This window comes from Heptranchias perlo, chromosome 35, assembly GCF_035084215.1.
Source record: "Heptranchias perlo isolate sHepPer1 chromosome 35, sHepPer1.hap1, whole genome shotgun sequence".
In the NCBI taxonomy this organism is placed as follows: domain Eukaryota; kingdom Metazoa; phylum Chordata; class Chondrichthyes; order Hexanchiformes; family Hexanchidae; genus Heptranchias; species Heptranchias perlo.
Window position 1 is genome coordinate 11,254,778 of NC_090359.1, and position 26,816 is coordinate 11,281,593.

Genomic DNA, 26,816 nt, shown 5'->3' on the forward strand with positions numbered 1-26,816 from the left:
TGCACATGAACCAATATCAGTTACAGTGCGAAAAATTGACAAATGAAATGAATAAGAGAGAGGGAGAAGCCCAAGCAGCTAAAGCTGAGGTGGAGAGATGGAAACAACAATGTAGTGATTTAAAAACTGCTATGAATGTGATTCACAGAGCAGCTCAGGAGAAGAGGAGTAGTACTGGCGATCACACAACGTGTCAGAAAGTGATAGGGAGGCTGCAAGATCAGCTAGCCGCACAGAGGGGCATATTGTGTGCTTTTGCACCCGGGAGAACATAAGAACATAAGAAATAGGAGCAGGAGTAGGCCAATCGGCCCCTCGAGCCTGCTCCGCCATTCAATAAGATCATGGCTGATCTGATCCTAACCTCAAATCTAAATTCATGTCCAATTTCCTGCCCGCTCCCCGTAACCCCTAATTCCCTTTACTTCTAGGAAACTGTCTATTTCTGTCTTAAATTTATTTAATGATGGAGCTTCCACAGCTTCCTGGGGCAGCAAATTCCACAGACCTACTACCCTCTGAGTGAAGAAGTTTCTCCTCATCTCAGTTTTGAAAGAGCAGCCCCTTATTCTAAGATTATGCCCCCTAGTTCTAGTTTCACCCATCCTTGGGAACATCCTTACCGCATCCACCCGATCAAGCCCCTTCACAATCTTATATGTTTCAATAAGATCGCCTCTCATTCTTCTGAACTCCAATGAGTAGAGTCCCAATCTACTCAACCTCTCCTCATATGTCCGCCCCCTCATCCCCGGGATTAACCGAGTGAACCTTCTTTGTACTGCCTCGAGAGCAAATATGTCTTTTCTTAAGTATGGAGACCAAAACTGTATGCAGTATTCCAGGTGCGGTCTCACCAATACCTTATATAACTGCAGCAATACCTCCCTGTTTTTATATTCTATCCCCCTAGCAATAAAAGCCAACATTCCGTTGGCCTTCTTGATCACCTGCTGCACCTGCAAACTAACCTTTTGATTTTCTTGCACTAGGACCCCCAGATCCCTTTGTACTGCAGTACTTTCCAGTTTCTCGCCATTAAGATAATAACTTGCTCTCCGATTTTTCCTGCCAAAGTGCATAACCTCACATTTTCCAATATTGTATTGCATCTGCCAAATCTCCGCCCACTCACCCAGCCTGTCTATATCCCCTTGTAGGTTTTTTATGTCCTCCTCACTCTCCACTTTCCCTCCCATCTTTGTATCATCTGCAAACTTTGATATATTACACTCGGTCCCCTCCTCCAAATCGTTAATATAGATTGTAAAGAGTTGGGGACCCAGCACCGACCCCTGCGGAACACCACTGGCTACAGGTTGCCAGTCCGAGAATGTACCATTTATCCAAACTCTCTGCTTCCTGTTAGATAGGTGAAGAAAGTGGTTTAGGGGATGTAGATTGGGATGATTTAGCAGACAAGGCGGATAGATACAGCAGCGGTGATAGGGAACCTCCACTAGGGGACCCACCGCCAGCATATGCTCCAGAGCAGAAAAAACCGTCTGCCCCAGTGGCCCCCCTGGTAACTACTAGAGCACAGATGGGGGAAGATGGTCAGGATATGACATATTCCACCCCACTTAGGGTACAGGAACTGAGGGTTATTGTGAAAGATATTGGAACGTGTGCACCTGGGGATGATCCTCGGGAGTTGTTCCTAGCGGTCAGGCAACAGAGAGCGATACACGACTTAAACGATGCTGAAGAAAGGAAATTAATCCTAATGTGCCTACACCCACATATACACTCCGCCCTACCGGAGGAACAAAAACTTGGTAGAGGCACAAATGAAACCTTAAAGGACCAGGTATTATCTGTCATGGGCGATAACAGAGGGGATCCAGTGGAGGCGCTGATGAGATGCTATCAAAGGAAAGGTGAACACCCCACTGTATTTTCGGCTCGCATTTGGGCGGTGTTTCAGGGGGTCTATGGTACAGACTTAGACAGGGATAATTTACAGCGGGAGGTTAGGAACCGATGGCTGAGAACACTAGTGTCGCATGGCACTGAGGAGTCGAGGAAGGCACTAGATCAGTTTGACCCCGCTGATGACACACATACGGAACCCTGGATAATTAGGAAGATGGTTAGAGTATGGGAAAGGGAAATACCCAAACGATCCAAGGCATCCGGGGACAGAGCAATGCCTGTTAAAGATCAGGTGATAATTTGGAGAAATGAAGGGAGGGGACCTACTAAGGGGGAACCCCCTCCAGCTTATCAGACAGTGGGAAGAGGTAGAGGCAAAGGAAACTTCTCAGGAACGGGGAGAACTCAAGGCGAGGTGTCCAAATGCTATAACTGTGGCCAAGAGGGACACTTCGCAAGGGACTGCCCGAACCCAAGACGAGAGAATGCAGGTCGGGGAAGGAATCAGAGCCTACCCATGGAAGGGCCGAATAGACCAAGTCCTCAGTGTGATACGATAGAAATATCACCGAGTTCTGGGTTGTACCCCGAACTGCAATGACGGTCTCAGGCCTCTCCGTTATGGGTGTGTGACGCGCGGTTGGATGACATGGGGAGACCCCTAGTGAATGGTAGGGTCGGAGGCCGCCCTCTTACATTTCATTGGGACACAGGGGGATCTCGAACCACCGTTAACACCATTCAGATCAATGACATAGATTGGAAAATTCAAAACAAAATTATTCTAAGTGGATTCACAGGGCATTCACAAGTGGGATATGTGAGTGTACCGTTGGAAGTCGGTGTGGGAGACATAGTGATAGAGCATTCAGTGGTCCTTATTAAATTACCCAGAGAACAAGAACATATATTACGGAGTGACTATATGGCCAAAGTGGGATTCAGCTTCGACCCTGTTAATTGTATGATTTGGCAAATGCCTTTGGGCATGGGCAGTATAAATCACACACTCGTCCCGGTGGGGGAATATCAGGATAGGATATGCACGATCGGGGAAATGTGGATAGAACCAGTAGAAATGAGTAACGATCGTGAAGTACAACAGATTATTGTACAAAACTCAATCGTATTTGCCCGACATAAACATGATTGTGGGAAAATGACCGGGAGTGTGTGTATACAAGGCCCAGACCCCAAACCACAGAAGCAGTATGGTTTCCCAAAACAAGCAGAAGAAGAGATAGAGAAGGTGATACAGAGTCTGCTGCAGCAAGGGATATTAAGACCAATAGCTTCTACTAATAACGCACCTATTTGGCCAGTAAGGAAACCCGACAGTAGCTGGCGACTAACGATAGACGACAGAGAATTAAATAGAGGACACTAAGAATATCCCAACACTGGACAAACAGGGGACTCTCGGGGGGGAGGAGCTAAATACGATTAAAATCACTCAGGAGATGGTACTCAGTAAAATAATGGGACTCAAGGCGGATAAATCCCCTGGACCTGATGGCTTCCATCCTAGGGTCTTGAGGGAAGTGGCAGTAGGGATTGTGGATGCTTTGGTGATAGTTTTCCAAAATTCCCTGGACTCAGGAGAGGTCCCGGCAGATTGGAAAACTGCGAATGTAACACCGTTATTTAAAAAGGGTAGTAGGCAGAAGGCTGGAAATTATAGGCCAGTTAGCTTAACATCTGTGGTGGGTAAAATTTTGGAGTCTATTATTAAGGAGACAGTAACGGAACATTTAGATAAGCATAATTTAATAGGACAAAGTCAGCATGGCTTTATGAAGGGGAAGTCATGTCTGACAAATTTGCTTGAGTTCTTCGAGGATATAACGTATAGGGTGGATAAAGGGGAACCAGTGGACGTAGTGTATTTAGACTTCCAGAAGGCATTCGACAAGGTGCCACATAAAAGATTATTACTTAAGATAAAAAATCACGGGATTGGGGGTAATATTCTGGCATGGGTGGAGGATTGGTTATCAAACAGGAAGCAGAGAGTTGGGATAAATGGTTCATTTTCGGACTGGCAACCAGTAACCAGTGGTGTTCCACAGGGGTCGGTGCTGGGTCCCCAACTCTTTACAATCTATATTAACGATTTGGAGGAGGGGACCGAGTGCAACATATCAAAATTTGCAGATGATACAAAGATGGGAGGGAAAGTAGAGAGTGAGGAGGACATAAAAAACCTGCAAGGGGATATGGACAGGCTGGGTGAGTGGGCGGAGATTTGGCAGATGCAATATAATATTGGAAAATGTGAGGTTATGCACTTTGGCAGGAAAAATCAGAGAGCAAGTTATTTTCTTAATGGCGAGAGACTGGAAAGTACTGCAGTACAAAGGGATCTGGGGGTCCTAGTGCAAGAAAATCAAAAAGTTGGTATGCAGGTGCAGCAGGTGATCAAGAAAGCCAACGGAATGTTGGCTTTTATTGCTAGGGGGATAGAATATAAAAACAAGGAGGTATTGCTGCAGTTATATAAGGTATTGGTGAGACCGCACCTGGAATACTGCATACAGTTTTGGTGTCCATACTTAAGAAAAGACATACTTGCTCTCGAGGCAGTACAAAGAAGGTTCACTCGGTTAATCCCGGGGATGAGGGGGCGGACATATGAGGAGAGGTTGAGTAGATTGGGACTCTACTCATTGGAGTTCAGAAGAATGAGAGGCGATCTTATTGAAACATATAAGATTGTGAAGGGTCTTGATCGGGTGGATGCAGTAAGGATGTTCCCAAAGATGGGTGAAACTAGAACTAGGGGGCATAATCTTAGAATAAGGGGCTGCTCTTTCAAAACTGAGATGAGGAGAAACTTCTTCACTCAGAGGGTGGTAGGTCTGTGGAATTTGCTGCCCCAGGAAGCTGTGGAAGCTACATCATTAAATAAATTTAAAACAGAAATAGACAGTTTCCTAGAAGTAAAGGGAATTAGGGGTATGGGGAGCGGGCAGGAAATTGGACATGAAGCTGAGTTCAGATCGGTCAATGCCCTGTGGGTGGCGGAGAGGGCCCAGGGGCTATGTGGCCGGGTCCTGCTCCGACTTCTTGTGTTCTTTAGATTTGTGGTTGGGATCAGATCAGCCATGATCTTATTGAATGGCGGAGCAGGCTCGAGGGGCCGATTGGCCTACTCCTGCTCCAATTTCTTATGTAAAGTCACCCCGCTAACAGCCCCTACAGTAGCAACTAGCCCAGAGACAGTAGTTCGACAAAATGAGGATGCGCAGTGGTTTACGGTTTTGGACATAAGTAACGGTTTTTGGTCTATTCCACTGGAGAAAGAATGTCAATATAAATTTGCATTTACTTTCCAAGGACAGCAATATACGTGGACCGCCCTGCCGCAGGGGTTTCACAATTCCCCGTCCATATTTCACCAACGGCTGAGGGAAGGGTTAAAAGGATTCTCAAGGCCTGAATGTCTAGTGCAGTATGTAGACGACTTACTCCTACAAACTGAAACCAAGAAGGAACATTATCAACTACTAAGTGAATTACTGCAGTTGTTACATGACTTGGGATTAAAAATTAACCCTAAAAAAGCGCAGATCATGAAACAAAAAGTTACTTACTTGGGAATGATTCTGACGCCGGGACAAAGGGACATTGACAAGAGAAGGGTAGAGACGGTTGGTAGACTCCCTGTTCCGCGGGATGTGAAAGGTCCTTCTTAGGGTTGGTGGGATATTGCATGGACCATATTGATGGATTCGCCACAAAGGCGGCCCCACTGATGGAATTATTAAAAAAGAATGTGGCCTGGGAGTGGAAAACAGAACACAGCCAGGCCATGACTGATCTAAAACAAGCACTAGCTGTTGCGCCTGCTTTAAAAACCCCAAATCCAACGGAACCGTTTGCATTGGAGGTGGCTACCACAGACACCACCCTCTCGGCAGTTCTATTACAGGAGACACACGGGAAATTACGACCAGTAGCGTACGCCTCACGTATGCTCTCACCAGTAGAGCAGGGGTATACGGTATGCGAAAGACACTTGCTAGCTGTCTTTTGGGCAGTGCAGCATTTTACTTATATAGTGGGACTAAATCCACTTACAATATTAACAGAACACACCCCAGTACAGTTACTGTTAGACAGAAGGATTAAGGATGGTTCAGTTAGCCAAAATAGAATTGCTAGATGGACATTGTTGCTGCAAGGGAGAAATATAACCGTAAAGGGGGTAAAAACAACTACTATGTTAGCAGACAACTTAGTTTATCAGGGAGAAAAACATGAGTGTCAATTGATGATAGCAAATGACCCCAAGGGCCCATTTGTATCAAAACAAAAAGGAGGGGGTAAGACGGGGCCTGAAAGCAGAAAGACAAAGGAAACAGGAAAGGAAGAACCCTATTTTAAAATTTTTGTGGATGGCTCTTCATCAGTACAGGATGGGGAAAGGAGAACTGGCTGTGGGATATAGATAGAGTTGAGCCCTGGACAGAGAGTAATGATTAGAATACACCAGCCCACCTCATTCTTGAGTCCAAAGTTTGCCGGTCCCTATGAGATAGTAGACAAAGCTAGCCCATCTGTATACAGAATATTAACGGCACCAGATAAGAGTGGCTGGTACCACATTAATCAGCTAAAGTTGGTAGGAGAAAAACAAGATAATCATCATTGGCATGTGCTGCTCGATGCTAACGATGTTCTGAATTCTGAAGGTCAGGGAGATCACGAACTGGACCAGTTACAGGTCCAAGAGGAGGTGATCGAAAACAAATTTGATACTGTCCGTTCACATGCAGAGGCGAATCCAGGAACAAAACGAAGGGAACATAAAACAAAAAGTGGGAATAAGTGGGTTCGAAGAAACGGACGGTTAGAATCTGAAACAAATTGGGAACAGGATTTGGACGGTCTGGCTCAGTATATGGAGAGACTGGACTTATGATAGTACCTAAAAGAAACTGTACATAAGAGCAGAAATTACGCTTGTTTATTCCAGGTCCAGCCTAGAATGAAGGGGATGATGCATTTTGTTGCTATCGGATTGATCGTCATCAGAACTGTGGTTGAACCTGCCTCAGAGCCGTCTCGACGAATGAACGTGCCTGAAGCAGTGTCGGTGGCGGAGGGATATCCCGAGACCAGGGACAACTTTGCTCTGCAGAATAAGACAGTCCAAACCAACAAAGGGAAAAGAGGGGATTTAAGTTTGTATTATACGGGAGTGAATGGGTTAGCGTGTGTAGGAAAGACTTTGGGTATACCGGAGGGAGCGGGAGTACGGTTTTCATGTAACACAGTTCTAGAGGTGACATTATCGGTAATCCCAGAGGGAAATATTATTAGTCAATTTGTGGGTCCATTTATGGAGCGACCATCGGGGAGCGGCGGTCGAGGTAAAATTATGGTCCACTGGGACCACACCTATGTAAATATTGACTGGAGTAGTGACTCATAAAGGGACATATTACATTGGGGCGGTGTTTCATATTCCCCGGCACGGAGGCAATTTGACCTATCCATTAAAAAGAGTTCATAACGTGGGCAAGTATCATGAGGGTACTTGGATCTCTTTGAGCAATCCACCATCTCATGCTATTGTAATGGACGGTGCTGAGAAAGGGGTAGATTTGTCAAAGTGTCACCAAGGAGGGAATCACTGGGCCTGTCCAGAAGAGATAACGAGACAGAGACTTACTAATTGTGGGTTCAGTACTTATGAAAATTGTTCATTGTCCATTTTGCCAGTTAACAACCAGTCCTTTTTACAATACGCCCTTGTGGGACAAACATATTACATAGCCACAGCGGCTATGAGCTATAACAAAGGATGGAAACAGTGCCCTCTGGAAGGACACAATGTGATCATTAACAACATGACCTCAGACCTGGTTGTCGGTGGACATGTTCTGCCTAAGCCAATAATGAGGATGGTAATAAACGAAAACCTCACAGTCCAACGTACCGATATAGACCAAGATCTGTGGAGATATGTTCCTACCGAACTACCACCCATTCCGCGCCTGACTGCAGATTGGGTGCAAATAGCGGAGGAAGCCAATGAGATAATTCATCAATGGACTAAACACACTAAAATAATTAAAATGCATGCTGATAAAGCAGATGAACTGCTACGGGACCCCGGGTTCTGGAATAAGTTTTGGAATTGGGGATCTAATGTTCAAATACATCCATGGGTCAGGATTTTATCACATGCTGCTGTAATTGTGATTTTATGTGCATTAATACTTGTCATATTCAATGTATATCAGCTTAGAAGGTGGAAAAATGAAATTTTGCAACAATTGGATGTTAGTGCTATAATGAAACAGAAGAAGCGATTATCAACATAAGGACAGTGTGTGAAGTATATTTTATACGCTTCCTTTTTGTATTGTTTATACAACCATTTATATATTGTTTTTTCTATAATCATATGAAATCGCGGATGTAACATACCCATTGGGGGACAATGACGGCCACAGGAGTGGTACCCAGAAAGGGAGAATAATGATCCTAAGATAGGCATCTTTGGATCAAAAGGGGGGAGATGTTGGCCAGAGGCTGCAGAAGACTGCTGAGCTGAATTCGAAGTGCTAACAAAGACACTGACCTTTTGAACTGAGGTGACCTGGAGTTCAGTCACTGGTCTGAACTGGCCAGAACCGGTTTGAATTCGTTCCGCTTCTTACAGAGACAAAGGGACGGTGATGCTACCTGAGCCCTTGGAACAGTGCCAATCAGGGGATGACATCGGTCACTCCAGCAACTTTGAGCCAACCGGAGAAGACAGCATCGTTCGAAAAGACAGACTTGGGGAATAAAAACTGAAGAGTTGCTGGCTTGGGCTCAGTGTGTGTCTTTGTTTGTTTGTGAGCAAGAGAGAGAGAGTGTGTGTGTGTGTGTGTGTGTTTTTGTTGGTGTGTCTTTGTTTGTGAAGGAGACTCTGGGAGACTCTGGAGACTAACCCTCGTGGAAGTGAATACCTTACGTCAGGGACGTAAAGACTGCGTCGGGGACGTGGAGACGACGTCGGGAGTAAGAGGGAGAATTGCCTGGCCAGCAGCGTCTCTCCTTTCCGGGTAATATAATATCCTTTCTATTCTGGGACCACTCTGGGAGTGTCGTCAGGAAAACCTAGTGGGTGTGCGTTTAAATCCTAGTTTGAGTATAAACCTGTATCACCTGCTGTAAACTACATGCCTATATCTAACTAGACGTATGAGCGGTATGTACATGATCTAATAACGTTAATAAAGCGAATTGAGAATTAAGAGAGAATTGACTCTTCCTCTGTGTACTAAGCTAAAACCGTTAACCGGTGACTTCCGGTCAACAACTGAGAGGTGACCTGATGGAGATCTTTAAGATCATGAGAGGGTTTGATAGAGGAGTCATAGAGAAGATATTTCCACTTGCGGGGGAGACCAGAACTAGGGGCCATAAATATAAGATAGTCACTAATAAATCCAATAGGGAATTCAGGAGAAACCTATTTACCCAGAGAGTGATTAGAATGTGGAACTCGCTGCCACAAGGAGTAGTTGAGGCGAATAGCAGAGATGCATTTAAGGAGAAGCTAGATCAGCAGATGAGGGAGAGAAGAATAGAAGAATATGCTGATAGGGTTAGATGAAGCAGGGAGGGAGGGAGGGGGCTTGTGTGGAGCATAAACACCGGCATGGACCTGTTGTGGGGAATGGCCTATTTCTGTGCCGGACATTCTATGTAAGATAGGCTGCAGCATGGCTGGTGTTAAAAGTGAATCAGTGTCAAACTGGTGAAAATGTCGGTGCTATTGGGGTGTTGGGGCCGCATCACCTTCCTTAGAATTAATAATAATAGCAACAAAACTTCACTCATTTAATCTTCTAATATGCAGAGCATATCTTTGCTTAGTTCGTGAATAATGAACCTAGGCCCTGCGAGTAAAATTGCAACTGACTGTCCACAAAGTTTAATGGAAACTGAGCAACTTGTGTTGATGTATCACCAGCCTGAAAATATAGGGCTCGATTTTAAAAGTAAAGAACGGGTGGGTTGGGGGCGGGGGTGCATTGAAAATTGCCACCATTTCAGACCCGCCTCCTACCCGCCCATTTCCCGTTTTCACAGGGGCGGGCGACCAACCCACTCCCAGGGGGCGGGTCGGGCCTCATAACCTTTCAAGGAGGCTTCAGGCATCAATTTTTTACTAATTCCCGATTTCCACCCTGGGTGGCCAGGATTCCTGGGCCTTCTGTTTTACTCCTCGTGAAAGGAGGTGAGAAGGCCCGAGAGTAACAGGCAGGTGCCTAGAAAGGCACAGCTTGTGGGCCCTGAGGAGCAGGAGTGCTTCCCCCAGGCCCAACAAGCCTACCTGCACTGACACCCCTCCCCCGATCCCAGACCCCCGACCCCGATCGTCCCCCTCCGACTCCCGACATTCCCCTCAGTGATCGCTGACCCCTGCAATGACCCCCGATCCCATCCCACATGACTTGTGACCCCCGTGCCCACCTATGCCCATCCATGCCCCGTGCTCACCCGTGCCCCCCATCCATGCAAACAAAGACTAACCTGAAGACGTCCTCTCCCTGGCTGGTTTCCCGTCCCACTGAGACCAGCCTGTCAATCAACCGGTCAGTCAGACGGGAAACAAAAAAAATAAAAGATGTCCTTTCGTCAAAATCTTAAGGACGTCCAGGAAACCCGTACTCATGGGTTTCCTGACCTCAAATTGATCCCCCGCCCCTTTCCCGGCTCCGTTTTAAAATCACCCTCATAATCTCTGAACATCAACCATGGAGTGGAGTGAACAAATAGGTGGCAGCTGCAGTTAAAGGCAGAGAAATGGAATATATAGAGAGAGATGGGTAGGGAGAGGGAGGGATGTGGAGAGACAGAGAAATGGAATATACAGAGAGAGGGAGGGTGGATAAAGAAAGGGAGCAACTTAAACAGAGAGGGGTGGACGGCAGACAGAGAGATCCAGGAACGGGGCAAAATGAGGGGATTGTGTAGAAAACGGGTCAGCAAAATTGCAGAGAACAGGGCCAGGCACAGAGAGAAAGTGGATAGGGACAGAGTGGGAGGGAAGAGAGAGGGTAAAGAGTGATTGATGGGGATGATAGAGAGGGACGAAAAGGAAGTGAGAGAGTGAGGGGTAGGGAAACAGTGAGGTGGACTCAGAGGTGAGAACTCGGTTGGGAGAGAATGGGAGATGGGGAGCAAGGTCGGGAGGGGTGCGGATCGAGTGAAAGGGACAGGGAGGGAGAGAGATACACTAGTGTGCAAGGAGTTGGAGGCAAATAAGCAGGGCAGCAGGAATAGTGAGATAGGCAATGGGAGATAGAGAGGGATGAAGACAGATACAGACCGTGTCAGAGAGAGAGATAGAGACTCGAACGGGAAGGTGGGAGACAGAGAGACAGGCCCACGGACAGCTGTGTTCATGCTGCAGGTCAGCCATTCTTTAAGATGATCTCAGCTATTTAGATTCACAGATTATTCCTTTAATGGAAATTTCTTACAGTAAAGAGAGAGCAGATCCCCAGTGACACCAGGACCAGAGTTTTATTAACACAGCACATGGAGATTTCTTACACAGTCCAACCCCTTACTGGCAAAGTCACACATTGTACAAAAGGGATCCAACAAACTCCTGAAATTTGTCACTTAGTTACAAAGAGGGTTATTCATATATCAGTGATAACGCCCTTTGTACAACTTGCTGTCGACAGGAACTGAGCTAACTTGAGCCATGTTTATTTTTTTTTAAAATCTATGTCCCTGACCCCGTCTCCCTGTGCGTCCCTGACCCTGACCCCGTCTCCCCGTGCGTCCCTGACCCTGACCCCGTCTCCCCGTGCGTCCCTGACCCTGTATTTGGCGTTTTCCCCTTTCACTCTTTCTGACTGAAACTTGTCTGATGAGTGGTAACACTGTCATACAAGGTACTTTCTGAATCCTCACTGCCTGTCTGTACAATTCACCTTCTCCCCCTAACCTCTGTGGTGTTGCCGTGGATTTCTTCCAAACACACATTGGCCTCACCCCTTCCTGCTTTGTCAACATCTCTTCCTTTGAGCATTATCTCTGGACTCCTCCTCTTCGATCACCTCCCTGCCGATCCCCATACCCCGCCCTCCCATTGCTCCACTGATCAGATCTCATTGACTTCCATTGGTTTCCTGACCCTCAACACATTCCCTATAAGTCCCTCCAAGGTTTGCCTGTCCTACCTCTGCAAACGCCTCCATCTCCATGTCCCACACTCTTTGATCCTCCAACACTGGCCTTCTGTGCATTCACTCATTCCTCGGTTCCCCTTCTGCGGCAGTGCCTCCAGCTAACCCGGCTTTACTCTCTGTTAATCCCTTCTGAGTGACGGAAACTTCATCTACTCCTGTGAAATTCCTCCATCAACTATTCTAACTGAGTCATTGGCCTGATTTTTAAAAAAAGACTTCACGCCTGTTTTGAAACATCAACAGACCTTCTGCGCCTGAATGATTCCGTGTTTCATGTCTACAAGGAGTGTGAGAGGTTGCAGCCCCTGTTCCACTATTTAAAGGGGCTGCTCCACAACTTCTGGCTGCGTTTCAGTCCCACGCTCCTCATCTTTGGCCACCGGGTGAGGAGGAGGGCGGGTCAGTCGGAGGATCTCCTCGTGGGCCTGTCCAAGGTGGCCATCCACAGGTCCAGGTTAGACGGGGCCCGTGGGGGCGGTCGCTCCAACTGTCGGCCTCTCTTCCCCGGATTTCTCCGCGCCTGGGTGGCCCTGGAGATGGAGCACGCGGTGTCTGCCGGTTCGCTTGGGGCTTTCCGCGACCGGGGGGCACCGCAGGGGCTGGAGTGCATCCTGGACCGATATAATAAAATTTAAATTTGACACTTATTTTGGGTTGTTTGGTTTTTCTGCACAGGAACACACCCTAAACCCCGCTTCTTGTGAAAGGGGGGCCTAAAAACACAAAAAAAATTAAAAAAAATCAAGCGTCATTCTGACTGCACTTCCAGTAAACACTTCAGAACCGAGCTGAGTGCAGGTCTGAGCAGAGCAAAACGACAGCCCTTGCCTGCCTCCTGAATCCGGGAGAAGGCAGAAAAAAAAACCATCAGTGATTCCCAGACTATTGAGGACCAACGGCTGTTAAAATATCACAGACAGAGTTACAGGAATGTTTTAAGGGGGCCCAGAAATAGTTAAAAAAGAGAGAATTAACCCCACAGATGCTGTAGGCGGGGCTCGATTATTAGTCCGGTCCGGTGGAAACTAATATCCAGTCGCTAATTCACAGCCCTTCCTCCGGACAATTACATTTCGGGTCAGACTCCCTGAGGACGTTTTTAAAAAATGATCTGAATACAGGAACATGTTTTGATAATGTTACTGTCTGTTGCTTTTGCTCATTTTTTGTCGGCTGCTGTAAAATTTAATTTTGATCTAACTTTTGACAACAAATGTGTTTGAAGGAGATATCGATGGCCCTGATGCTGAGTCCCTTTGGTAAATTGAGGTGATAATTGTGATCTGGAATTGAGTTGTGATGTTGGGAAGTCAGTTCCAGCTTCACTTCAGCCGTTTTCCTCATTTGACCAATTTACCAATTAGAGTAAACGGATATTTAATCACATTGAGCAGCTCCTCTCTGAACTTACTCTGGGTCACTGTGTAAATGGCCGTGTTCGTGCAGGAACTCAGAAGCTGAAGCAGAATTCCCGCTTGTTCGAAGGTTGCAAAAGGGTTAAACAAAGATCGGTGGTTAAAGACACCTGAAATTCGATAATATAAAAAATATACGACCGTTGTCATCCAGAGCAGGATAAAACTGGCGGATATGGCAAAAAGTAAAACGATGGACCTTCTGCGGTTCTTCATCTCAGGGTCCTTGTCATTCTCACCATTGCTGAGGTCCCGGAGGCTCCTTCGGGCCCGACTGGCCACTGAAATGCGTCTGACGGTGAGAGCGTTAAACAATAAAATCAAACAGAATGGAAGCAACGGGGTTAACAGCTGTTCAATCCAAGAAAATGCGATCCATGCGGGTCGAATATAAAACTGTGATGATACACGACAACCCCGTGGTATATTGTTAACAGTACGGTAATGATCATACACGAAGGGCCGGGGAATGTTCTTTAAACCGAACAGCGCGCTCAAAGTCACGATAATCACAAGTGAAGTTTTCTCGGTGCAATATTTTGTTTTCAGCTTCTGACAACTAATGGCTACAAAACGATCAAAGGTAAAAGCGACCGTTAACCAAACAGAACTGTCTGTGGCAGTCGGAGCCAGGAAGAGAATGAATCTGCAAACAGGAGTGTGGAGCAGGAAAGTGTCCCACCAATAAAGATGAGCAATCCGATATAAGATCACATTACAGACAATCACCAGGAGATCCGCCGTCGCCATGGCCACCAGGTAGCGAGTGATACATTTGGAGAGACCGCACTTTCCACGGGACAGGATCACAATCGCCAGCAAGTTCACTGAGAGAAAGAGAGAAACAGAAACAGTGAAATCACTAACCGGGCTGATCAATGAGCTCTCAGTTTAACCGATGTACATGGGCTATGATTGTGTTTATTTATTGGTTTTTCCCCTTGGCTTCTGCCTCCTGGTCCGAAGGAGCAGCTCATTCTGGGAGGTTCCTTTCGGGTGACGGTGGCCCCGGGATCCCTCACCCGACAGCTGAGTCCTCACTTGTGATCCTTGAGATTAAGTTTATTCAGTCGATTCCGACACTGGGAGGTCCGCGGGGCAGGACGTCACCAACTATGAAAGTGAAAGGCGACAAGACGAGTTAAATCAGGAAATACAGACAAGGTGACTCTGGATTTGGCTTAAATCGTAATGCGGGGGAAAACCTAATGATTTGACCCACACAATACCAGAGACTTTGATTTTAGAAAATACATTGAAAACACGAGCCTGGTATTGAGTTGCTGCCCGTCATCTTTCAGTAATTAATTAGATGAGGTTTCCAGTGGAGTATTGTGAATGAATCATGACACAATATGTCAAGGAATTTAATTCTGTAACGTGCTCCAGTTATAACCAGGTCCAGTCTTTATATCTCAGCACAAGGCGTGAGAAAAACAAAGGACAGTCGGATCCTCGGAATAAGAGATCGATCCCAGGAGCCGCGCGGTATAAGAACAAATCACCGCCAACTCTCACTCATGGTCTCCAGTTAATCCCCCTCCCGAACCAGTGTCAAGACTGGTTTCCCCACTCTCCACAATAACACACATGGACTGAAGTATACAGTCATCGTCATTCAACTCGTCCAAACAATACTTAACACATCAAAAGTCCTGTGAAGCCATTTTGCTGAAATATAATTATGATCTGAGAGGAACATTTGACGGGAACACAAGATTGTACCTTCGAGTGAGGAGGACGGTTTCTGTCACATGTTTTATTTATCTGATGCGTATTCCGTTTGTTCCCTGTCCTTCTATCCTGAAGACACTGACTCATGCCGGGATACACAGCCACAATCTGCTCTCCGGAACCCCAGGCGATCGGTCCTCGGGAAACACGACAATCTCACCCGGTCCTTCCTCACCCGATCTCCACAACAGGCGCGCTCTCCACCAGGAGGCAGTGGATTACACTCAGGACTGTGCGCCCTGCCTGTTTTTCCCCCTGCCTGGCCAGGGAGCACCAAGGACACATTTAGACCCCAGACTCGACAGTTCAGCACAGAGCGAGGGTGAGTTACTCGGTGCATTGACCAATGGGACAAGGATGGAAGTTTTAACTGTATCACAAAACGGTGAAGAATAACATTCTACATTTACCAGGCTCAGAGCACAAACAGCAATATAGTTAAACATTCTGTTATTTACACCGTACGTGCTGATAATGACTTACCAGGCACCCCAATTGCTGCCAGAACAGGGTAATAAACGAATTCTATCTCCGTCAATAGAGACAAACGCATTTCTGTGTGGAGACGATGTCTTTCGGTGCTGTAAAGAGCTATGCGAACTGCGATAGTCAGGTAACGAAGTTAAAACAGCGAGATACTTATAATGTAAATAAACTCCTAATGGGATAATTAGATCGCATCCCGACTGACATCACATATTACTTACAGACTCCTGAACAAATAAGTTTTGGTCCCATCTGACCTTTGACTATCACAATCATTAAGGTGACAGAACATTACACATCGACCAGCTGAGTAACCTTTTGGAACAATGAATTGTACAATGAAAGAGTCACAGTTTCTAAGTTTAATAAATTACATGAAGATTGAAACCACAAGCACACAGTGTAAGAAATATCGAAACCCAGTTCACCAATGTAACATTTTTACTTGAATCTTCTGTACTCCCATTCCCAGGCCGGTCCTGCTATTCCCTCTCTCGCCCTACTATGCAATTTAGCACAGTCCGTGTCACCTTGTTTCACTCATTCCCCCTCTTTCTGTCTCTCTCAATGCCCAGGCCTCTCTCCCTCACACACACTCCTTTTACTTGACTCCCAAATTTCTCTGTCTGTTAATCTACCTCTTTTATTCCCTCTTTCTCTGGAACTCCATTTTCTTCCTGATTTCCTCTCTTTCTGGCTAACGTTAGTTAACTCAAAATGATTTTTGAGACTGAGATTGATAGATTTTTATTTGATGAAGATATCAAGGGATATGGATCAAAGGCGGGTAATTGGAGTTGAGGTACAGATCAGCCATGATCTGACTGAATGGCGGCACAGGATCGAGGGGCTGAATGACCCACTTCTGTTCTTATAAGATAATTTTTCACTTCTTTATTATTGGCCGCAGCTCACACTCTGGGCTGAAACGAGTTGTCGCTCACTCTTTTCTGCCAGCTGGTGGAATTTACGTTAAAGTCCGGCTGATCTCTGCACCTCAGTGAAAGACAGAGCCAAGCATAGTTCTGGGAGCCTTTGCGACTTGTCTGACCGCTGCAGGCAGACCACAGCTCTTAAAGGGACAGTGCATCAAAAATCCAGAACCACAAGCTGAAGGGAAGCAAGCAACAATGTCCCGACAGGTCACTCAGCAGCTGGGCAGCAGCTCATGGCCTCGTGTTTGACTACAGCCCTTTTATCATTTACTCTAAAACCCGAGTCACACACAACATTCTAGAAACACTCAGCGAGTCGGGCCCCATCTGTGGAGAGAACAGACCAATTAACTGAGATCTCAATGAGATGAGGAACAAGACACGGCCCCCTGTGAGAAACAAAGAACTTGCATTCATATAGCACCTTTCACATCTTCCTTTAAGACACTCTGTAAAACCTGCCTATTTGACCGAGCTTTTGGTCACCTGTCCTAATGTCTCCTTATGTGGCTCGGTGTCAAATTTTGTTTTAAAATCGCTCCTTTGAAGCGCGTTGAGACGTTTCACTACCTTAAAGGTGTGATATAAATGCAAGTTGTTGTTGATGTCATTCACGGTGAGATTGTTCGTTTCATTTCTTCCTCATTATTGTGGTTCTGACATCGAGGTGAAGAGTGACAGAGAGCAGATTTTAAAGCCGTTGGAATATCAGTGAAATTAAATTGTGGCAAGTGAGAAACTCCGAGTCAGTTTTGCTCTGTATTTCATGCATCCAATATTGCAGATAAATGAAAGTGAAGCTTTTGAAGGCAGAAAGTTTAATCGCCCCGTCGGAGGAATTGAACCCCTGTCTTTCCACGTGACAGGCGAAGATACTCATCACTATACTCATGGATAAGGCCATCCCTGATCACTTCCTTGTATCCCTCTGTACCCACATCCCCCTTCCCCCTCCAAAACCCACTTCATTCTGTGTTCGCCCATCAAAAAAACCCTCCCCCCAAGTCACTTACAATCACAATTTCAAAGTCCCAACTGTCCAGCCTTTGGCCCTCCATTCACCACGACATTTCTGCAGCGACCGATCTGCTCAATCACACTCTCACCTCCACTTTTGATGCGGTTGTCCTCGTTAAAACCATTACTCTCTCTCACACTGTTCGGCCACCCTGGTACAGCTCTCGTCTCCTCTCCCTTAAGCCCAAGGGAAAGGGTACGGTCGCATAGTGATTATGTTACTGGACGAGTAATCCAGTAGGCCCGGACTAATAATCGGGAGTCATGAGTTCAAATCTCCACCACAGGAGCTGGGGAATTAAAAATCAGTTATTTAAATAAAATCTGGACTGAAAAGCTACTGTCAGAAATGGTCACCATGAACATACCGGATTGTCATAAAAACCCCTCTGGTTCACTAATGCCCCCCTGAGGGAAGGAAACATGCCGTCCTCAGACCAATAGCAATGAGGTTGATTCTTAACGGTTCTCTGAAATGGCCTAACAAGCGACTCAGTTGCACAATCCCGCTACGGAATAAGAATAAAACAATACGGGCCACACGCACCGAACAAGGCTCAGGCAATCCAAGCACAGTTGACCCTACGAAGTTCACCTCACGAACATTAGGGGACTTGTGCCAAAATTGGGACTGCTGTCCCAGAGATTGGTCAAGCAACAGCCTGAAATAGCGACACTCACAGAATCATGCCTTTCAGCCAAAGCCCGAGACTCCTCCATCATTATCCCTGGGTATGTCCTGACCCACCAGAGGTGGCAGCACAGTGGTATACAGTCAGGAGGGAGTGGCCGTGACAGTCCGCATCAGTTGACTCTGGACACCATGAAATGTCATGGTTTCAGGTCAAACAAGGGGAAGGAAACCTCCTGCTGATTCCCACTTACCGACCTCCCTCAGCTGATGAATCGTTACTCCTCCCTGTTGAGCACCACTTGGAGGAAGCAGTGAGGGTAGCAAGGGCACAGGCTGTACTCTGATTGGGGAAACCTCACTGTCCATCACCAAGAGTGGTTCGGTAGCACCACTGCTGGCCGAGTCCTGAAGGACATAACTGCCATACTGGGATTGTGGCAGGTGGTGAGAGAACAAACATGAGGGAAAAACCTTTTGGACTTCGTCCACATCAATCTACCCGTCGCAGATGCATCTGCCCATGACAGCATTGGTTGGACCGACCACTGCATAGTCCTTATGGAGACGAAATTCCGACTTCACACTGTCCAGCATATAGTGTGGTGGCCGTGCTCAATGGGATAGATTCAGAACAGATCTATGCAACTCCAAACTGGGCATCCATATGGTGCTGTGGGCCAACAGCAGCAGCTGAATTGTATTCCACCACAATCTGTAACCTCATGGCCCGGCATATACCTCACTCTACCATTACCAACAAGCCAATGGATCAACCCTGGTTCAATGAGGGGTGTAGAAGAGCGTGTCAGGAGCAGCACCAGGAGTACCTAAAATGAGGTGTCAACCTGGTGAAGCTACAATTGTCCTACAACACAGGACTACATGCAAGCCAAACAACAGAAGTAGCATGCTGGAGAGCACAGCTAAGCAATCCCACAACCAACGGAGCAGATCAAAGCTCTGCAGTCCTGCCACATCCAGTCCTGAATGGTGATGGACAATCATCCTCAATGATGGCAGAGCCCAGCACGTGAGTGCAAAAGACAAGGCTGAAGTGTTTGCAACCATCTTCAGCCGGAAGTGCCAAATGGATGATCCTTCTCGGTCTCCTCCTGAGATCCCCACCATCACAGAAGCCAGTCTTCAGCTAATTCGATTCACCCCACGTGATATCAAGGAACGGCTGAGTGCATTGGATTCAGCAAAGGCAAAGGGCCCTGACAAAATCCCAGCTGTAGTGCTGGAGACTTGTGTTCCAGAACTAGATGCGCCTCTAGCCAAGCTGTTCCAGTACAGCTACAACACTGGCATCTACCCAACAAAGTGGTTAATTGCCCAGGTATGTCCTGTCCACAAAAAACAGGAGAAATCCAATTCATCCAATAACCGCCCCATCAGTCTACTCTCAAAGATCAGCAGAGTGATGGAAGGTGTCGTCGACAGTGTTATCAAGCAGCATTTACTCACGAATCACCTTCTCACCGATGCTCAGTTTTGGTTCCACCAGGATCACTCGGCTCCAGACTTCATTACGGCCTTGGTCCAAACATGGACAAAACAGCTGAATGCCAAAGCTGAGGTGAGAGTGATTGCCCTTGACACCAAGGCAGCTTTTGACCGAGTGTGGCATCAAGGAGCCCGAATAAAATTGAAGTAAATGTGAATCAGAGACAAAACTCTCCAGTGGCTGACGTCATAGCTAGCACAGAGGAAGATGATAGTGATTGTTGGAGGCCAATCATCTCAGACCCAGGACATTGCTGCAGGAGTTCCTCAGGGCAGTGTCCGAGGCCCATCCATCTTCAGCTGCTTCATCAATGACATTCACTCCATCATAAGGTCAGAAGTGGGGTGTTTGCTACTGATTGCACTGTGTTCAGTTTCATTCACAACCCCTCAGATAATGAAACAGTCCGCTCTCACATGCAGCAAAACCTGGACAACATCCAGGCTTGGGCGGATAAGTGGCAATTAACATTCGCGCCAGACAAGTGACAGGCAATGATCATCTCCAAGAGAGAGTCCAACCACTTCCCCTTGACATTTAATTTCATTACTGTTGCCGAATCGCCCACCATCAACATCCTGGGTGTCACCATTCACCGGAAACTTAACTGGTGAAGCCACATAAATACTGTGGCTGCAGGAGCAGATCAGAGGCTGGGTATTCTGCGGCGACTGACTCACCTCCTGACTCCCCAAAGCCTTTCCACCATCAACAAGGCACTAGTCAGGAGTGTGAAGAAATACTCGCCACTTGCGTGGATGAGAGCAGCTCCAACAACACTCAAGAAACTCGACACCATCCAGGACAAAACAGCCCGCTTGATTGGCACCTCATCCACCTTAAACATTCACTCCCTCCACCACCGGCGCACCGTGGCTGCAGTGTGTACCATCCACAGGAAGCAATGCAGCAACTCGCCAAAGCTTCTTCGTAAGGACCTCCCAAAACCTCGACTCTACCACCTAGAAGGAAAAGGGCAGCAGGTACACGGGAACAACACCACCTGCACAGTCCCTTTCAATTCACACACCATCCTGACTTGGAAGTACATCGCTGTTCCTTCATCATCGCTGGGTCAAAATCCTGGAACTCCCCATCTACCAGCACTGTGGGTGAACCTTCACCATACAGACTGCAGCGGTTCAAGAACGGAAGCTCACCACCACCTTCTCAAGGGCAATTAGGGATGAGCAATACCTGCTGGCCTTGCCAGCAATGCCCACATCCCATGAAAGAATTTTAAAAATCATCCAAATAACCTCTGGTCTGTCTCTCCCTATGTTTGAGTCACTCTATGTTTATATGTATGCGTGTGTGTCTGTTTCTTTGTGTAGGTGTGTCTTTCTGTGTATTTTTGTGTCTGTCGATGCATGCGTGTGTCTCACATTTTCTATGTTTTCCTGAATGCGTCTGTTTCTCCTTCTTTCTCTCTCTCACTCTCTCCCGCGCTCCCCACATAATTTTACTCTGGACATAATTGAACAAAGAGATGAAAAAGTGGTCGGGAAGTCTTTTTTCAACAGTGGCCTGTGGAAAATTAAACAAACTGTCATCAAACAATCGTTCAAAAAGAATCAGTAAAACATGAAGCATCTGTGGTGAATGTACGGTAACACCCAGCATCGATTCCTCGTTAGTATAGTGGTGAGTATCCCCGCCTGTCACGCGGGAGACCGGGGTTCAATTCCCCGACGAGGAGGTTATTGCTGCTTTAGAAGTTTCACTTTCATTTATCTGCAATATTGGATGTTGAAAATACAATGAAAAACTGACTCGGCCTTTCCCACTTCCACAAATTGATTTCACAGCGATTTTAAAATCTGCTCTCTGCCTCACGCTTCAGCTCGATGTAAGAACCACAATGATGGGCAAGAAATAAAATGCAGAATTGTGCTGTGGACAGACCGGGTCTGAGTCACCAGCCCGAAACAGGGAGAGACCGATCGAGAGAGAGACAGGCAGACAGAAAGAAAAAAGATGGCGATACAGAGAGAGACAGGTCTCGGAACAGGCGCAGATGAGAAAGCAGACTCGGAAGATCGCACATACAGCAATGAAAAGGATGCATGTTTCAGTGAATCTATTTTAACTACTTCTTTGATGACAGTTTGTTTAACTTTCCACGCGCCACTGCTGAAAGAAGAGTTACTTTCTATCTCTTTGTTAGTCAAGGTCCAGAGAAAAATTATGTGGGGAACAGGGAAAAAGTTACAGAAAGAAAGAGACACTCAGAAACGGGTAGAAAAAGTGAGACACACGCAGACATATTCAAACACACACATTCATAGCTACATACACACTCACACAAAGACACACCGGCATGTACACACAAACACACACCCTCCAATAACCTGAAAGTAACACAGGACTACTTGCCAAACAGCAGAAGCAGCATGCTGTAGACAGAGCAAAGCAATCCCACAACCAACGGATCTTCTGCAGTCCTGCCACACCCAGTTGTGAATGGTGGTGGTCAATTAAACAACTAACGGGAGGAGGCTCTGTGAACATCCCCATCCTCAATGATGGTAAAGCCCAGCACGTGAGTGCTCAAGACAAGGCTGAGCTGTGAGCAACCATCTTCAGCCAGAAGTGTCGGGTGGATGATCCATCTCTGCCTCCTCCCGATATCCCCACCATCACAGAAGCAAGTCTGACATCGAGGTGAAGAATGACGCTGGAATATCAGTTCATTTAAATTGAGGAAAGTGGGAATCTCCGAGTCAGTTTTACACTGCACTTTCCACATCCAATATTGGAGATAAAAGCTTTTGAAGGCAGCGAAAGTTTAACGTCCTCGTCGGGGAATTGAACCCCGGTCTCCCGCGTGACAGGCGGGGATACTCACCACTATACTAATGAGGAACTACTATATTGATTCTACACTCACCCCAGATGGCGTTAAAAATGCTTCATGTGTCAGTGAATTTCTTTTAACTATTTATTTGATCACAGTTTGTTTAATTTTCCACGGGCCACCGTTGAAAGAACCTTTTACATTTCCATCTCTTTGTTAGACAACGAACAACTGACTCTGTCTTTCTTTCGTTCTTTCTTTCTCTTTTATCGTGGTGACTTGCCCCGCCTTAGTCCGTGGTTTAATTCCCCGACGGGGAGGAAGCATTTATGAGACGCCAACTTTAATTTTATGTCTTCGCCAAGCTTCTTCCTAAAAAAAACTACAGAGAAAAATAAACAGCTGATTGTTGCTTTCAGAATATTATTGAACGGGGACTGGATGCAGAGCAATTGTGATTTTCCCTAACTCGTGATTAAGGTGATAGTTTGGAAATCCATTCGTTTACCCCGCGTAGGTTCGAATCTGGTAGATTTCAGATCCTGTCTTTTTTCATCCCCTTTCATCTCTGCGTTTCAAAATTCAACAAGTTTCTTGTAGAATTAATAATTCTGAAGTGAATTAAAATTCCACAGCATTGAGTACCTCGAGTTTTATGCTCATTTTAATTGACCTGCAAGATTTCACGAAATCTACGACAGAAAAAGAACAAAAATCAGCCAAATTATCGATCGTCTGTCTCTGTATTTCTGAGTCACTCTATGTGTCTATGTATGTGTGTCTGTTTCTGTGTGTGTCTGTTTCTTTGTGTCTGTGTCTGTCTGTCTGTGTATGTGCCTCACATTTTCTATCTTTTCCCGAATGGGTCTCTGTCTCTTTCTCTCTCTCACTCTCTCCCGCGCGACCCACGTAATTTTACTGTGGACATGATCAACAGGAGATGGAAAAGTGGTCGGTAATTCTTCTTTCAACAGTGATCCGTGGAAAGTTAAACAAAATGTCATCAAATGAATAATTCAAACAGATTCACTGAAACGTGAAGCATCTGCTTCTAATATCTCCTTCTGTGGCTCGGTGTCAAATTTTTTTTAAAAAAGCTCCTGTGAAGCCCCTTGGGACGTTTTGCTACGTTAAATGTGCGATATAAATGGACGTTGTATTGGTAGTTGTTGTTGTTGAAACTGATTAAAGTTTCTCTGTCACCCAGTGTCCATGTCAGTGTTTCTGTCAGTCTGCAGCAGAAAGTTATCGGTTGATCAATGGCGATTACAACAATTATTCATCTTTCACAGAGTTTCATTAATTTCCTGTAATTAATGTAATCAGGTTCTTGTCGCTACAACCTCAAACTTTAGCTCGGTGAATGAATGGTTTAGTTTGTAACAAGTCGTGTTACCTGCGCAAAGCAGCCGCACAGGAGTTCCAAATCCACCCTCTCGCCACCATAAGATCATAAGACCATAAGAGATAGGAGCAGGAGTCGGCCATTTGGCCCTTCGAGCCTGCTCCGCCATTTAATGAGATCATGGCTGATCTGATTTTTACCTCAACTCCACTTTTCCGCCTTTTCCCCATATCCTTTGACTCCCTCGCCACTCGGCAATCACATTAACTGAACTTTACTCTGGCCCAGTGTCACCGCGCTGAAATCGCGTCTTTCTCCGGCAGATGATTTTAACATCAGGGTTGCTGGTTTACGAGTGAAAAGTGATCCCGCTTCACTCTCGGGGCATTGGACAAATTTGTAGATGCCGTGTAGTCGGTGCTGGGACCACTGCTTTTCTTGATATATATTAATGACTTGGACTGGGGTGTTCAGGGCACAATTTCAAAATTTGCAGATGACACAAAACCTGGAAGGGTAGTAACCAGTGAGGAGGATAGTGATAGACTTCAAGCGGATTTCGACAGGCTGGTGGCATGGGCGGACACGTGGCAGATGAAATTTAACGCAGAAAAATGTGAAGTGATACATTTCGGGAGGAAGAACGAGGAGAGGCAAAATAAATTAGAGGGCACAACTCTAAAAGAGGTACAGGAACAGAGAGATCTGGGGGTATATGTGCACAAATCGTTAAAGGTGACAAGGCAGGTTAAGAAAGCCGATTAAAAAGCATACGGGATCCTGGAATTTATAAATAGAGGCATCGAGTAAAAAATTATGGAAGTCATGATGAAACTTTATAAAACACTGGTTTGGCCACAACTGGAGCATTGTGTCCAGTTCTGGGCACCGCACTTTAGGAAAGATCTGATGGCCTTAGAGAGGGTGCAGAGGAGATTTACAAGAATGATTCCAGGGACGAGGGACTTTCGTTACGTGGACAGACTGGAGAAGCTGGGGTTATTCTCCTTGGAACAGAGACGGTTGTGAGGAGATTTGATCGAGGTATTCAAAATCATGAATGGTCCAGACAGAGTCGATAGAGAGAAACTGTTCCCATTGGTGGAAATGTCAAGCACCAGAGGACACAGATTTGACGTGATTGGCAAAAGAACCAAAGGTGAAATGAGGAAAAACTTTTTGACACAGCGAGTGGTTAGGATCTGGAATGCACTGCCCGAGGGGGTGGTGGAGGCAGATTCAATCATGGCCTTCAAAAGGAAATGGATAAGTACTTGACAGGAAAAGAATTGCAGGGCGACCGGAATAGGGCGGGTGAGTGCGACCAGCTGGATTGCTGTTGCATGGAGCCGGCGGGGACTCGATGGGCCGAATGGCCTCCTTCCGTGCTGTTGCCTTTCTATGATTCTAGGATTCTAGTGGGCCAATAAAGGATCAGGACAGATAATACCGAGAACAATTCAAAAAGAAGCACAAGTTGATGAAACCAGCGCTGGTGAAATTGCTGTGTGGATATTAAAAGGATGGGCCGTGGGAGGGGCTGTGCTGCTATTCTGCAACAATTTGAGGCGCTGCTTATTGCTGTGGTTCGGGTCTTGTAACAACAGCTGAGGTGTGGCGCCGTGATCGTATAGTGGTTAGTACTCTGCGTTGTGGTCGCAGCAACCTCGGTTCGAATCCGAGTCACGGCATAACTTTCTCACCTCTTTTATCCTCTGCCACACAGACTGACAGAATGCAGCAATATATCAATCTTTAATATATATAAGAAATATTTTTTGTTGGTGGCGAAAACCTATCCATTCCTTCAAATCCCAGCACTCTCACATGCCTGTACTTGATGTTCCACAGTTCAAACCCGCCTCCTCTCCCCGCTTTTTCTTTCTTCCACAGTCAATGGGCCGCCTTCACTTTCCTCCTTCCATTTCATGGACACTTTCCTGCTCCATTGCCGACTCGAACATTCACTTTCACGATCACACGCCTTTAAGTTTGTTCTGCTCCGACCGCTGTTTCTATTGGGCACATGTCCCATTCGCACCAATGTTCTTTGTGCCTTGAAACCAGTCGATACATTTCGATCTGCGTGACCGCTCGACAGACAAACACGACGAAAGCAGGGCTGGTCTCTGGAAAGACAGCCGCCCGAATGTTCACGAAATTTACTTGGGGAATCTTGTGATCCAGGGGATGGTAACTGAAGAACTGGTTTTTGTTTTGATGCTTGTTGGCTCTTTTCTCTCTGCAGTTGAGGTGCGTGAGCGACGGGCAGCGCCACAGAGCTGCGAATGGCGGTTGAAAGTTGCACATTTGATAAGTTGGGGCGGTGCAGTAAGATCGGAAGTGTTCCGCCTTGATCTTAATAGTTCTGTTGAAATTTGTGATTGAATCGAGCAGAGGATAAATGTAAAGAGCGCCTGTGGGGAAAAAGGAGCGATTACAGGCCATGAGCGAAAGGTCTTTCAAATTCTCGTGGCGCAGGACGCTGTGTGCGGAAACGGCAGATTTTAAAGTGCGTGTGTCGGAAAGTAAAGTGCGATCTTGTGTGTGAGAAGAGCACAAGAAAGTTGTGCTTGAAGCTGCGCCCTTGAGGCAAGTTGCAGGTTGTCAGGAAAACTGCGATAGTGAAAGCTCAAAAATAAACCCAGAAACAGCTGGCAACACTCAGCAGGTCAGGTAGTATCTGTGGGGAGATTCTCAAGTATTTATCCAATTCTCCTTTTCAAGTTACGATTGAATCGAGCTCCAACATCCTTTAAGGCAGTGCGTTCCAGATCATAACAATTCGCTGTGTAAAAAAAATCTCCTCATTTCCCTTCTGGTTCTTTTGCCAATTATCTTAAATCTGCGTCCGTTGGTT

The 26,816-nt window shown here is 46.3% G+C and overlaps 2 protein-coding genes and 2 non-coding genes across 4 annotated transcripts in view; 2 read left to right on the forward strand and 2 right to left on the reverse strand.

Annotated features, from left to right (window-relative positions):
* Positions 1–26,816, reverse strand: part of LOC137302345 (zona pellucida sperm-binding protein 3-like) — a 1,023,493-nt gene that overhangs the window by 563,222 nt on the left and 433,455 nt on the right. The gene's annotated exons all lie outside the window — the stretch shown is intronic.
* LOC137301959 (probable G-protein coupled receptor 139) lies at positions 13,427–15,520 on the reverse strand. The gene is made up of 2 exons (XM_067971677.1): positions 15,411–15,520; positions 13,427–14,372 (listed from the first exon to the last, which is right to left on the reverse strand). The coding sequence occupies exons 1-2, from the start codon at positions 15,518–15,520 to the stop codon at positions 13,427–13,429; spliced, it is 1,056 nt and encodes a 351-aa protein (XP_067827778.1).
* On the forward strand, positions 21,442–21,513 carry trnad-guc (transfer RNA aspartic acid (anticodon GUC)). Its single transcript has one exon. It is a non-coding gene; the product is annotated as a tRNA-Asp (tRNA).
* trnah-gug (transfer RNA histidin (anticodon GUG)) lies at positions 25,576–25,647 on the forward strand. The gene has a single exon. It is a non-coding gene; the product is annotated as a tRNA-His (tRNA).

What these genes read in the sequence shown, in the direction of transcription:
- LOC137301959 (XM_067971677.1), bottom strand. Translation starts at nt 15,520, where the DNA reads ATGTGTCCTTGGTGCTCCCTGGCCAGGCAGGGGGAAAAACAGGCAGGG. An exon ending in GCGCCTGTTGTGGAGATCGG is followed by an intron (nt 14,373 to 15,410) that starts GTGAGGAAGGAC and finishes CTCATTGATCAG; the next exon opens with CCCGGTTAGTGATTTCACTG.